The sequence below is a fragment of the Anomalospiza imberbis genome, chromosome 15 (assembly GCF_031753505.1).
Source record: "Anomalospiza imberbis isolate Cuckoo-Finch-1a 21T00152 chromosome 15, ASM3175350v1, whole genome shotgun sequence".
NCBI classification, from domain to species: Eukaryota; Metazoa; Chordata; class Aves; order Passeriformes; family Viduidae; genus Anomalospiza; species Anomalospiza imberbis.
Window position 1 is genome coordinate 11763414 of NC_089695.1, and position 12381 is coordinate 11775794.

The window sequence follows — 12381 nt, forward strand, 5'->3', positions numbered from 1 at the left end:
GCACAGATGAGTTAAGGAGAAGATGATCCAGCCCAGCAGGATCTGCATTTAATCAGTGCTCAAGCTTAGGGTTTTGAAGGTGGGGGCACAGACAGCAGCATCGTTCCCAGCTCCATCCCAGCATCCCACCCATCCGGCTTTACCCACAGCTGTGTGGACTGTGGGGCTGCCAGACAGTCCTGGGGAGTGCTCTGTCACAGCTGAGCACATGGTCTGAACTGCCAGGAGGATTCAGTGGATTCATCTGAGACTGGTCCTGCTCCACAAGGGGTACTGGAGCCAGTGCCCTGTCCTCTGCCAGGGATCAGGCCAAATCAAACCACATCCTTGCCCCAGTTCTGCAGAGCTCTGAGGATGGTCCATCCCCCCAGCACATAAATACAATACTAATTCCCAGAGTGACCACTTGCTCTGGCATTTATCACCACAACATGGTTGTCACTATGAAGTCTGTTCTTAGCCACTGGCTCTGAGCTGTGCACAGTGACTCTGCTGCTTGTTCTCACTGGGGGAGGAGGGCAAGCAAGAGTTTGAGTAAATACAGTATGTTCAGAGAGAAGACAGGAGAGTATCTGGTGCTGAGCTCATCTTACATCTGCTGCCACAGACACTCCTCCTCTGCCCTTCCCACTCGCTTTAGCCCCTTGCTGCTGGAGTTCAAACTCAACCTCCACAGGGCATGGGTGCTTATGGCTCTGCAAAAGGAGTGGCAGCACAAAAGCAGAGCCCATTTCACCTCTCTGCACCCTCCTAGAACCCCTGACAAGAGCTTTGTGTGATCTGGCTTCATCCTGGCAGACTGCAAAGAGGGTCTGGGTCATCTGGGGTGAGCTCTCTGGGCAGTCTCCATGTGTGCTCCAGGCAGGCACAGCACATGGATCCAGTGTCAAAGGTTATTCTGGGGACAGTCAGTGAGTGGGAAACGGCTTCAGGGAGAGAAGAACACCGGAATGCAGAACAGCACAGAAGAATGGGGAATGACTCCTGTCCTCAAGGACTGCAGGAGGAATACCCTATTAGTGCTTAGATGCAGAAATAATGCCTTTCCTGGCAGCTGCAGACTACAAAAGCCTGAACTCCCGGGTCTCCACTTACACAGTCCACAAGGACACCCTGCAGCATGTTCCACAGGGGTGGCACAGCTCGGTGCAAAGTCAGTTAGCACCAGAGCTCACAGAAAAGATCCTCTGGAGGCACAGCCAAGCGTACATTTGCCCACACACAACAGAACATTTCCCTTCAGCAGAGGTTGTTTACATACTGCATCTTTCTCAGGGTTGCAGACTTTCACCCAGAGGATGTGATCCAGCAGCCAGTCAATGGGTTTGTCTTTATAGAACATCAAGATGAACTCCACAATCAAGCTCAGATCCAGAGATTTGAACATTTTTCCTAGAGCACAAAGAGAGAGAGAGAGAGATGAGCTATGGTATGAAATGGTCTAGAATCAGAGCTGGGAAAGAAAAAATTGGGAGACTGGGCTGTGGAGGTTAGATGTGTCTATCTGTGTAAAGGAAACAACACGTGGCCCCTGCTTATGTACCAGCAGTGCTGACATTGCTAATACAGTTCCGGATTTAATATTTGTCGCAGAATTAGAAAGCATTAGAGTCTCACAGGTCATAACAGTATCAAAAGGTCTAAAACTCTCCCATTCAGTAAAGAGAAACAAGATGAAAAATGCAGCCAGCTGCAGGACAGACCATTTCCTGCCCTGAAAACTACAAGTTTTAAGCCAATCAAACCAGTATCCAAAATAACAGATCAAGCTGCTACTGCAACCATGTACTGCTGTTCCCAAAATAGTTCTGAGCTGATGCAAACTTCCTTTTGCACACTTTTAGGCAAATCCAGATCCCATCCAGCCTAAAAGCTACTGGCCATATCTAAGCTGTTTGGTTGCTGGCTGGGCCACTCACCAGGTTTATTTTTACTTAAAGTGAGCATCAGCAGTACCAGCTGTGAGGATCTTTCTCCCCTGTGCAAACACAAGGGTCACTGCAAAAATAGGAGGGGATCAAGTCCAAGTATTTTACCATCTTGTGGGGACAATTTCTTGGGCCAAGAATGTAGTGCTGGCAAGAGCCAGCAGGCTCTTGTGCCCTGTGCCTGGTAGGACTGGGGTGAGTTGGGGAGAACATTACCAATGAACCCCAGCTGAGAGAACTCCAGGATCATCCACTCTTCGGAGGGCTGCTGCAAGGCAAAGTTCTTCATTGTGCTGAGATAGTTTGGTTTGGCCACAATATCATCCTCCAGCTGCAAGACAAAAGGGCACAGTGCCAATGCCCCATCCAGGTCCCAGCAACAGTCTCTCTACGTAGAGCAATCACAACACAGACCAGAGGAAAGCTTTGGCACAGACCCAGTTTATTCTGGAAGGTGCTCCAAACACTTTTTGTCACTCAATCTAACAGGTAAGAGAAACAAGGACTTCTGCCTTCCCTAAGTGGGAGGTTTCCAAGTCTTAAAGTATTTAAAAAACCCAGCTTTTGATCTATGTGGTTAAAACCTGCTCCCACTCTGCTGCACCACACAATTGGATATGCTCTTTGCTCTCTCTCAGCTGGGACAAGCCAGTACAGTGAACGCACAGGTACATCCATCTTCTCCAGCACCAGCACCAAACCCACCTGCACGTAATAAATGCCTTTGGACTGGGCATACATCATCAAAAAGCAGTAGTCCAGGTTCTGCTTTGTCCTCCACCTGCAAGAGACAAAGACAATGGGACTGTTGGTCTCTGCTGGGATAGTGGCTGCTCCAGGGAGCCTGCCCAGGCTGGGTTGGAGATGGGAAGGCACAGCCCTGGGAGGCAGAGGGGATGGCATATGGTCAGCTAAGAGTTACTGGAAATCTCAAGGACTTCCAAAATGAAGATAATTTGGGTTAAAATTAGCTCCTTTCTTTGTGATGGAAACACCACAGCACGAGGCAAGCCTGGCAAAGCTGGTGCCAGTTCATTCCCCTGTCACCAAATCATGTCCTTCCAGCTCTTGGATAATTCAAGTTTAAAGTCCTCACCTGGCCCTGCAGGAGAGCTTTCCCTGCTGGAATCAGTGAGGAACTTGCTATGGCTCTTTAATTCAGGGCTTGATTGTTTATAAGGTCACTCATTCTTACCTGACTCTTTCCTTGGGGTCTCCAAAGGATTCCCGCAAGTGGGAGAAATCAGGATAGAAATGTGGAGATGGGGAAATTACCTCCAGGAGACCTGAGTGTATTTCCTTCGGGAATCTGAGGGAGAAAAGCAGCAGTAAACAAATACCTCCACGTCTGACACAACATTTAGTTGACCAAACCACTAGGTAAACACTGAGCCACAGAACCAAACAAAAACCACAGCCTCTAAGGCGTAACTTCCCTGGTATCTAGTGCACATCCAGGCCTCATCAGACGACATCAGCAGGGCTTGACAGGGACTTTTTAAGTTATCTTCTCCCTCCCACAGTCTCTAATAGCCTCATGTACATATGCTCCCCACCAGCGTCCTCCTCCCTCCTGCACACACACACTGGTCAGCTTTAAAGACCAGCCCTGAGCACCATGTATTCTTTACAGGATTAAATGACCTGCAAACTGGTTCAGCAAAGAAAGGACTTGGCACTGCAGGCATGTAGAGATCTTCCAAATGCATCAGTAATTAAAATTAATTTTGCCGAGGTTGTGCTATACATTTCTGCTAAGTTCCTTAAAACACTGCTGTGCTGTAGTTCAGAGAGACAGCAGGAAGTCTACCTAGCTCTCTTATGTTGATAAAATCAGCATCTACTTTTCTTATAATGTGGCTAAGAAACCTTTAAAGAGTTGAACTCCAACAGAAAATAATGTCACCCATCTGAAAAGCAGGCACCTACATCAGCCTTGCAAGCAATACCCTGGGACTGCTCTAACTGTGAGAGATAAGCAGGAAAACCAGTTATTTTTATACTGCCTTTTCGAGAACATTTGGTGCAAGGCTGATTTCCTTTGTTTGTGCAGAGCCTGGAGGACATGAGATGGGGCACAGGGAGACAAAGCAGTGACACTGCCAAAAACTTCTCACTTCTTTTTCCCTCCCTTATTCCTTTCTTGGGACTGGCAGGTCCTTCAGTGAACATTTTCAAATCTTCCCTTTATCAGGCAGCAGTGAAACAGCAGCTTCTCACTGAGCTGCAAAGCATTGCAGTAAAGCAGCAGCAGCTTCCTCCCTCCTGTGAGAGAAGCCCAGCCTGCCCTGGCCCCACACCACCTCAATTCAATTTGGAAGAAAAATAATTTCAGTGACTCAGGCAGGGGCAGGAGGCACTGGAGAGGGGGATGATGAGAAATCAAATCATTAAGTCAATTAAAGTTTCAGGACTTCTAGGCGGAGGCACTCTCTGCGGCAGCGCCCGGTAATTTCATCAGGATCCACCGGACAATCAGTCCATTATCCCCCGAGCAGTGCGTCCTCCAGCCTGCAGGCACAAGCAGCGGAGCCTGCCAGCTCCTGCACTGCAAGATGGAGGGCTCTGCTTCAGCTCTTCTGCAAGTGCCCGGGAGCACAGCCCTCCCCACGCTGGTCCCAGCCCCGCTCCCATCACTGCCTCGGGGACAAGGGGCGCTGGCTGGGTGTGCTGCCCTTTCTCTTCTCCTTCGTGCGGCGACTGCCATCCTTTGGGAAGGAGCAACCGCAGGCGCTGGACGGGAGTCACCGGCCCTTCCCTCACCACCGCCCCTTCCCTCACCACCGCTTGTCTCCCTTTGCCTGCGGGCTCTGGTGCCGTTAGCGCCTGGAGCGGCTCACGGTTGATAATCCATCACCAGCTTCTGCTTGAACAGCCACAGCCGAAGCTGCAATAGCCTCTGAGGCTCCAGGACACAAACAGCAGCCAGCACGAGAGACAAATGTAACTAGAGCCTGGAACAAGGGGGAAAACAAACAGGCTGGAGCGGAAAGAAAGCTGGATCACGGATTTTAAAGCAAAATAAGGCAGGGGCATTGGTGTGTGCTGACTACACTGCCCAGACTGCAGAGTAAGTACAGGGCTGCAGCAGACAGTGAAACAACTGCCAGGACTGCTGTAAATCTAAACAATCCATCTCCTCACAATGCCCCAGGGCAGAAGGAGCAAAACAGAACGAAATCACCATGTGTGTTAAATACTTAGAACACAAAGCAGTCTCCTGGAAGCTACATACGGAATGCATTTTAGAACAAGCAGAAAGTGGAAGCAGCATTAGCAAAGACAGCACAAAGTTTAAAAGGAGGAAACAACCCCAAGCAACAACAACAAAATAAAAAAGGGAAGCAGAAAAGTGTGTATTTTTTCCTTAATGAAGCCGTTCCCTGGCCTTGCATACACTGAAGCCACTTGGAAGCGCTTACAAGTTTTTGATATTTTCTGCCACTCCGGCTGTGTACTGTGGATCCGTCTGAAAACAAAAGAAAAGCAGTGTTAGACCCTTCAGCCTCAGCCTGTGTTCCCCATCGCTCAGAAATCTTCTTCAACACACCCCAGGGTACTGTCAGCACATCTGTATTATCTTCATTCACCTTCATGTCTCCTTTTATCCAGCTTTGCTGCCCTCCTATGCTGACAGGCTCCCAGGAGCCCTCCTCTGTGGTCAGTGCTAACCAAAGGCATCGCACCCCAAAATCCATCCCAAAGGACACAAGATCCTGCACATCTTTCCCATGTGCTCTCCTGGCACTTCTGCCCCTGCCAGCACCAAGTGTTTGCACAAGTTTTAACCTCTGGGCTATTTATTTTTTCCCTACACACGGTGGCTTGCATCCAAGAGAATATTCTTGGCAGTGTATACTCTGTACCCTTTGGTGAAAAAGAAGGGTCTATTTATAAGTTTTTCATTCCAGGTTCATTTTGACACTTTTCTTCCTAAAGCCCCAGTTTGTTCCCACAATCAATGTGGCAACCCATAACATTTGGGAGACAAAGGTCGCCAGCGCCGCTCGCTGCTGTCTGCGGGTGAGATAAGCCAAGCACGGGGATGGGCACCAGACAGAAACCCTCTGCACAGTGACGGGAAAAGAAAACCCCAGAACAAAGGGCAGGGACCCACGAGCAAAACCTGTTCCTGTTTCCTGGTGGTGGCATGGATTTGGGCAGCCATACGGATCGTGAGGCTGCACGTCCTGGGTGGATCTGCCGATGCAGCATCACAGAAGCCGGGACCAGCTGCTGCTGCACTCGGTGCTGGGTGAGGTGAGAATGAGACATGGGGATGTGTGTCACAGGCTGAGCACAGCACTTCTGTGCTGGCATGGAGACAAGGGAGGGTTTTCTCGAGAGGAAAAGGTCCCTTTCCTAAGCAGGGCTCAGAGTCCCAGTGCTGGACTGATTTCTTACCTCAGCATGCCAAGAAAACAGCAATGGGAAAAACAAAAGCAGGAAAGATGCTCGTGGCTTTGGCAGGAACTATGCAGCTCCACTCCAAGTGTCTGAAACAGTGGGTTGGTGACAGCCGAGCCAGCCATCTCACCCCAGAGCTCCCCCCAGGCAGCCCAGCCACTGTAGATGACACCTGCAGTGGCCAGCAGTGACACTTGGGAATGAGAAGTCCCTATCCTAGAAAGGACATTCAGTTGCTGCACTTGTGCTGAGTCTCCAAATTACTCAGATTTGCTTCAGGTTCATACCACCCTCTCCACTATTCACTCTTTATCCCATGCCCATGGAGCTCTAACAAGTGCAGGTACATGGAGAAACACTTTGGAAAGAGGCAGAGCAGGCACAGCAGTGGCAGACATTTGCACAGAAGGATGTTGTGCAGCTCCAAGACCAAACTTGGCCAAAGGAATCTGCAACAACTTTATTTGTTGTTCACTTTCCTCATCATAGCTATATCCTGAAAATCAGGAGCTGCCATCACAGCATGCACCTTATTTTCAAGTCAACTAAAGTAGTATTACTACAGTCCAAACCAGGAGCTGGTCTGGGTCAAGTTGCTTAAAACCTCTCAGGCTTCAACTTACCCAAAGTGTGACTGCAAAAACAGTCACAAACTTGTCCTGGCTCCAAGGGAGCCAAATGACAGCCAGGACCAAACCCTGTCCTAGGCCCCATCTGTGCACACCTTCTCCCTGTACAAAATACCAGCCAGAGTCCTGAAGGCCAAATGCTTCTCAAAATGTCAAATTATGGGTAAACAGGCAGCAAACCCGGACATTCATCTTTGTTCCGCTCCCAGTAACAGGCTACTGAGGTTTACCTTTCTCAATGGATTTCTGGAAATCAAGACAAATGCACTTCAGGCTCAAGAAAATAATCCTGAGAGGAAAACCATGGAGAAAAATAACCATCTAAACCCATAGATAAAAGCAGCTCTTGCGGATTAATGTATCAAGGCTTTTTAGCCCTTGGATTCAGCAACTGACTCCGGGCTCCAGGCACCAATACAAAGACGCATATCAGTCTCAGCCCCAAACTGCCGACTCTCCGGTTTCAGGAGGGGTTTAGTGCTGTGTTACAGCTATGTGGAGAAACGAAGCTGCTGCAGGAGCAGGTCTGAGAGCACTCCTGGTCATGGGGCTGCTCCAGCTCATTTGTGGATATCCATTCAAGCACCCTGCAGGAGGCATCATGACTTAGGTGACCTGTGCCACACCAGTAGCTGCTAATGGGACGCATTAGCCTGCTCACATCCCGATCCTCTCTGGCCCAAGCAGCATTTCATTTTGGGCAAGACACACCTGCTGATCCCGCTGGATGACAGCCCAAGGCCAGGCTTATCTACCCAGCAAGTGGCAGAGCTGGTGTCCGGGTGGGCAGCATCCTGTTTGGCACTGAGTCTGGCAGACAGTGGGATGGGGGCCAGGGAAACGGGGCAAACTGGCAAAGCTCTGTCTTACCTCAGCAATGAGGACAACGATGACAGAGTCCTCCTTCTCCTGCTGAGTGAGCTCTGAGATGAGGGAGTTGAGGGTGTCGGTGAGGTAGGAATGCACCTCCCGCTTCACGCTGGGGATTCCCATCACGACGGACACTGTCCAGGGCCACAGAGAGATTTTAGAGAGGGGGCTGTGTTGGACACTTTTCTCTGCTCCCATGACCAACTCATGGTTCACCTGGTCAGTGCCAGGCTCTGTCATTAAAAACCAGCAGTGAGCAGCAGGTTGGTGGGTTCCTGGGCTATGCAGGGTTCCCACACTCCTGTCCTCAGCCCAATGCAAGACAGGGCATCCATGGGCAGTCAGATATGCTCTGCTTTTTCTCCCTGAAAAAATGATCTCTAAGGAAACACCACAAATCCCTCCCCCTCCCAGGGGCCAACTTGTGAACAGCAACTTGAAGACCACCTCTTGTTCTCCAAACCCCTCCCATGGCCAAAAGCACTCCAGTTTAGTAGGTGCAAGTCAGGTCTTTGGCGCTGGGTTGGGATTTGGGAGCAGGGGAAATCATCAAGTAACCAAAGTCCTGTTACCAATGGGATTTGTCCCCTTCAATTACAGTCTCCATGAAGCACCCTACCAATTAAGCTTTCATCTGAAGCCCTTCCAGGCAAAGTCTAGAGCACTCTGGATATGGAAAGCAGCAAACAACATCTGGCAGAAGCATCAAGAACATTTTAGGGCCAGTCAAGAGCACAGACAGCACTCCCCTGTAGACTTGCAGGCGTGACATGGCTCACCCACCCCACATGTCACCATAACCAAGGAAGCTTGCATGATGCATGCAGCCCTTCCTCCAGTCCTGCTCATATCTGTGCCACAGCCAGGCTCGGAGGAAAGGGAAGGGACAGGCACCAAGGTGAGGAAGAGCACCAGAAGCAGCACTAATTCCCATTTACCTCCAGTGCGCCCCTGTCCCACATGCACGGCTGGCTGCAGACTGTTCTCCTTTGACAGCAAATGTGGCAAATGATGGAAGATGGTGGGAAGGTGCAGCACATTCTTGTTGGTGATATTCCACAGTTTTAACTTGGTTTCGTCTTAAAAAGGAAAAGGGAATCAATTGCAAGGCACGGTAGGTAGGAAGAGACTGCAAGGCAAAAAGCCTTTTTACAGCAGCCTGGCCACCCGAGACTACTGCTGGGTTATAAAAAATCAGGCCAACCTTTAACATGCTACCACAAACCCAATTAAAGTTCAGCAGGAGCCAGGAGGGCCTTAAAGAAGTCCCAAAATATTTGGGAAGGAGAGGGGAGAATGAAGATAAAATGAAGGTCAAATCAGATCTTTCTGTAGAGATCCAATTTTCTTCAACCGAGCAACTTAAAAAAAAAACAAAAAACAAGAACAAATAAATTGGTGAGGGGTGCTCAGCCAGCCTAACTCCTTCCTCCCCCCTCTCTTTGGATACCCATTTTCCATGTGGGTTGAATACAGCCATAGGAAACAAGAGTGTATGACTTGCAAGGGAGGAAAAAAAGCTTGTAAGCAAGCAAATTGGCAAATATCCTCGGCAGAGGCAAATCCGTGTTTAATGATGCTTATGCACCTCTAATTAAACAGGAGTTTAAGAGCTCCTAAGTCTCTCTGAACTCCACAATTTGGCTCACGCTGGGGGAGAGAAGAGCAGGTCCTGTCCGCAGCCCTGTGCACACACATACACACACACACCTCTCTACCTCCTCATCAGAAACAGCTTCAACACAGCCCCAGATCCTCAACGCCTGTTTATTCACCAGATAAGCTGCTCCAGGTCCGGTTTATGTCCCGCAGGGCCTGCTTCTCCGACAGGGCTCTCTTGATCTCCTCCAGGACCAGGTTGAGCTCCTTGGAGCGCTTCAGGCTCTCCTGCTCGGCCGTGTGCAGCCGGTCCCGAAGTGCGAGGAACTCCCGCTGGTAGATGTCCACAATGTCACCTGAGGATGGAGAAGAGAGAGAAGCTTAGTCCTCTGTGCTCAGAAGGGTTTCACTCATACCTCCCTTGCCTCCCCAGTCCTTAAATTATGGATTTAGGGAGCTGTGGTCCAGCACGCACCCACTGGCAAAAGGGTCGCGGGGAGGGCAGTTTAAGTTCAGAACCACAATATTAAAGCTACTTCCATTTTTCTTCTTTCAGCTTGGGTTTCTGGGTCATGTAGAAATAGAATCATAGAACAGTTTGGGCTGGAAAAAACCTCTAAGATCATCGAGTCCAGCCATTAACCCAGCAATGCCAAGTCCACCACTAAACCATGTTCCCAAGTGCCACATCTACACATCTTTTACATCTCTTCAGGGATGCTGATTCCACCATTTCCATGGGCAGCTTGTGTGAACGATTGGCAGATTTCTCCTGAAGGATATTTTCCTGATATCCATTCTATCCTTTTCTACAGGTTGAGCCTTCCCCAGCTTGTTTGCCCTTTTCTTTTGTCCCCATAAATACAACCGCCTCCTGGAGGATCCCGAGTGATGGAAAGAGAGATGTTGGCAAGGGGGAATGCTGCTCTGCAGTGAGACAAGGGTGCAGACAGCACCTCCTCCAGCTTTGGAAGAGAACCCCAAATTTTAACAGTCAAAAGAGATTCTGGGACCCTAACCTCTCCAAAACATGTCAGGATAAAGAAAATCACATGGCAACAGCTGCCTGGATGCTTACATGAATTCAAGTGTTTGGACATCCACCTTTAGGATGCATCATAAATGTATTAAAAAAACCTTCTGATAGGGTAACAAAGCTTTTAGTTTTGAAACAACATCTTATCCCATGCTCTGTAAACAGAGCAATAAAACTATTAAGAGCTTTCAGTCAGAACTAACTATACAACAGCTGGGAGTGGAATCAGTGAGCCACTAATGAACTTTCCCGGGACATTTTTTCCCATTATTAATGAAACTGCTCATTAAAAATATACTTTTATCTGTGGTTATTAATTTGTTTTCAGTAAGATTATAACTCACAAGACTATACCCAAAGAAGATTTATCCACTGAATAGTAGACTCTTAACCCAAACACAACTAGGAGAGTTAATGCTCAAAAATACTGCACTGGAACTTCACAACACAGGGCTAAATATAAATCAAAGCAATTGAAAAAGATACATTGACTGCAAAAAAAAAAAATTCTATTTTGGGGTTCTTGAAGAAAAAGGAAAAGGAATTTTGAAAATCAGACATATCCAGCTTCAATGCACAGAGTTTCCAAGACAACAGTGCTTCCCAGTCCAGGTACTGGTAATGCTTTTGCCTAGAAAAAGTTTCCCCTATTCTGTCCTTCCCCCAAGAAAAACCTCCTTAAAGACTCACTGCTTCAGCACAAGGGACACCCCCAAGGCAGCCTGGCTCCTATTAACCTTTTGACATTATTTTCAAAGCCACGGCACAGGGGGAGGGAACAGAGGAAGTTACACCCATTTGATGACTCCATCCATCTGACAACACGTTATTCAGAGAAATTCAAGGGAGAGACATAAACAAGACCAGTCCTTCCTTTTTCCTGTGCGGTGCTGCTCGCTTTCCACTCCCATCAAAAAAAACATTTTCAAATATGCAGAAAAACAAGTTAACACCCAGCTTTGAGAGCTGCTACAGGAATTCTCAGGAGGATGTCAGGCTCTAAAAAAACTCCTCCCACGATGAGTGAGACCTTTACCTGCTGCTACCTCTCAGACATAAGAATACAGCTACATTCAGCTTCCCAATACTCCACATTATAGGTTTTCCTACTTGTGTCTTTTACTGGCTGCATCTGGGAACACCAGGAAGGAACAAGTCTCACTTTCTGTTTTTGCACGACATGATGGTTTGTGCAAGGCTGGAAGCATTTGGCTCTTTGGCATCCTGGGGGGTTACTATCCTGTGGATGCTATCAAAGCCAAATCACAGCTCAAGGCTGCCATTAGATCTTGTTCTGCAATACCTGGAGCAGAGTAAAGGCGAGGCTTTGCATTTAATGGCTTTTTCCAGAGCACTGCACTTCATTTGTGTCAGATTTAGAAGGGAAATGTCACTGATTATTCAGTCACTAATGACCTGCCCGCCGAAGCCAAGAGCTGTACTTTCCTTAGACTGCAATGGCGATGTGCAGTCAACCATTTGCTGCTTTTCTGGTTAATGGTTGGAAGTGAAATTGTATTTGCTTCCAGCTCTCTTGTCATATGATGTCTTCGTAGGCTTTCCATTCTTTAATTAAAATTTCATTAAATTTAAAAGCTGATCGATCGTGACTGGTTCTGATGACAGCCTGAACAATCCTAGACAAAGCCCGAGATGGGTGTACAGTTTCCCATGAATTTCCAGTAATTTTGCACTTGTCGGCCTGCAATGACACGTGTCTGCAGATCTGTGTCCTCACAAAAACCCTCACCTCTCAGCCAGGGAGGGCTCTGAAAACCCACGAAGGGCAGCAGAGGATAAGGGGAGGGGGGAATTGGCTCCCATCTCTACAAGCAAGGTTGGACACAGAAGTGATTTGCTGCTAATTAGGCTGAACAAATTTTTCAGCTAGTGTCAGTTCAGCACAGACCCT

General features: G+C 48.3%; 1 protein-coding gene across 1 annotated transcript in view; it reads right to left on the reverse strand.

Moving 5' to 3' along the window:
- The window catches only part of MGAT4B (alpha-1,3-mannosyl-glycoprotein 4-beta-N-acetylglucosaminyltransferase B), a 50819-nt gene that overhangs the window by 5832 nt on the left and 32606 nt on the right, over nt 1–12381 (reverse strand). Inside the window, exons 2-9 of the mRNA XM_068205894.1 lie at nt 9610–9789; nt 8773–8913; nt 7835–7968; nt 5351–5397; nt 3124–3237; nt 2634–2709; nt 2145–2259; nt 1262–1392 (exon numbers count right to left, since the gene is read on the reverse strand). Of these exons, the coding sequence (XP_068061995.1) occupies nt 1262–1392; nt 2145–2259; nt 2634–2709; nt 3124–3237; nt 5351–5397; nt 7835–7968; nt 8773–8913; nt 9610–9789 (938 nt within the window). The remainder of the gene's footprint in view (nt 1–1261; nt 1393–2144; nt 2260–2633; nt 2710–3123; nt 3238–5350; nt 5398–7834; nt 7969–8772; nt 8914–9609; nt 9790–12381) is intronic.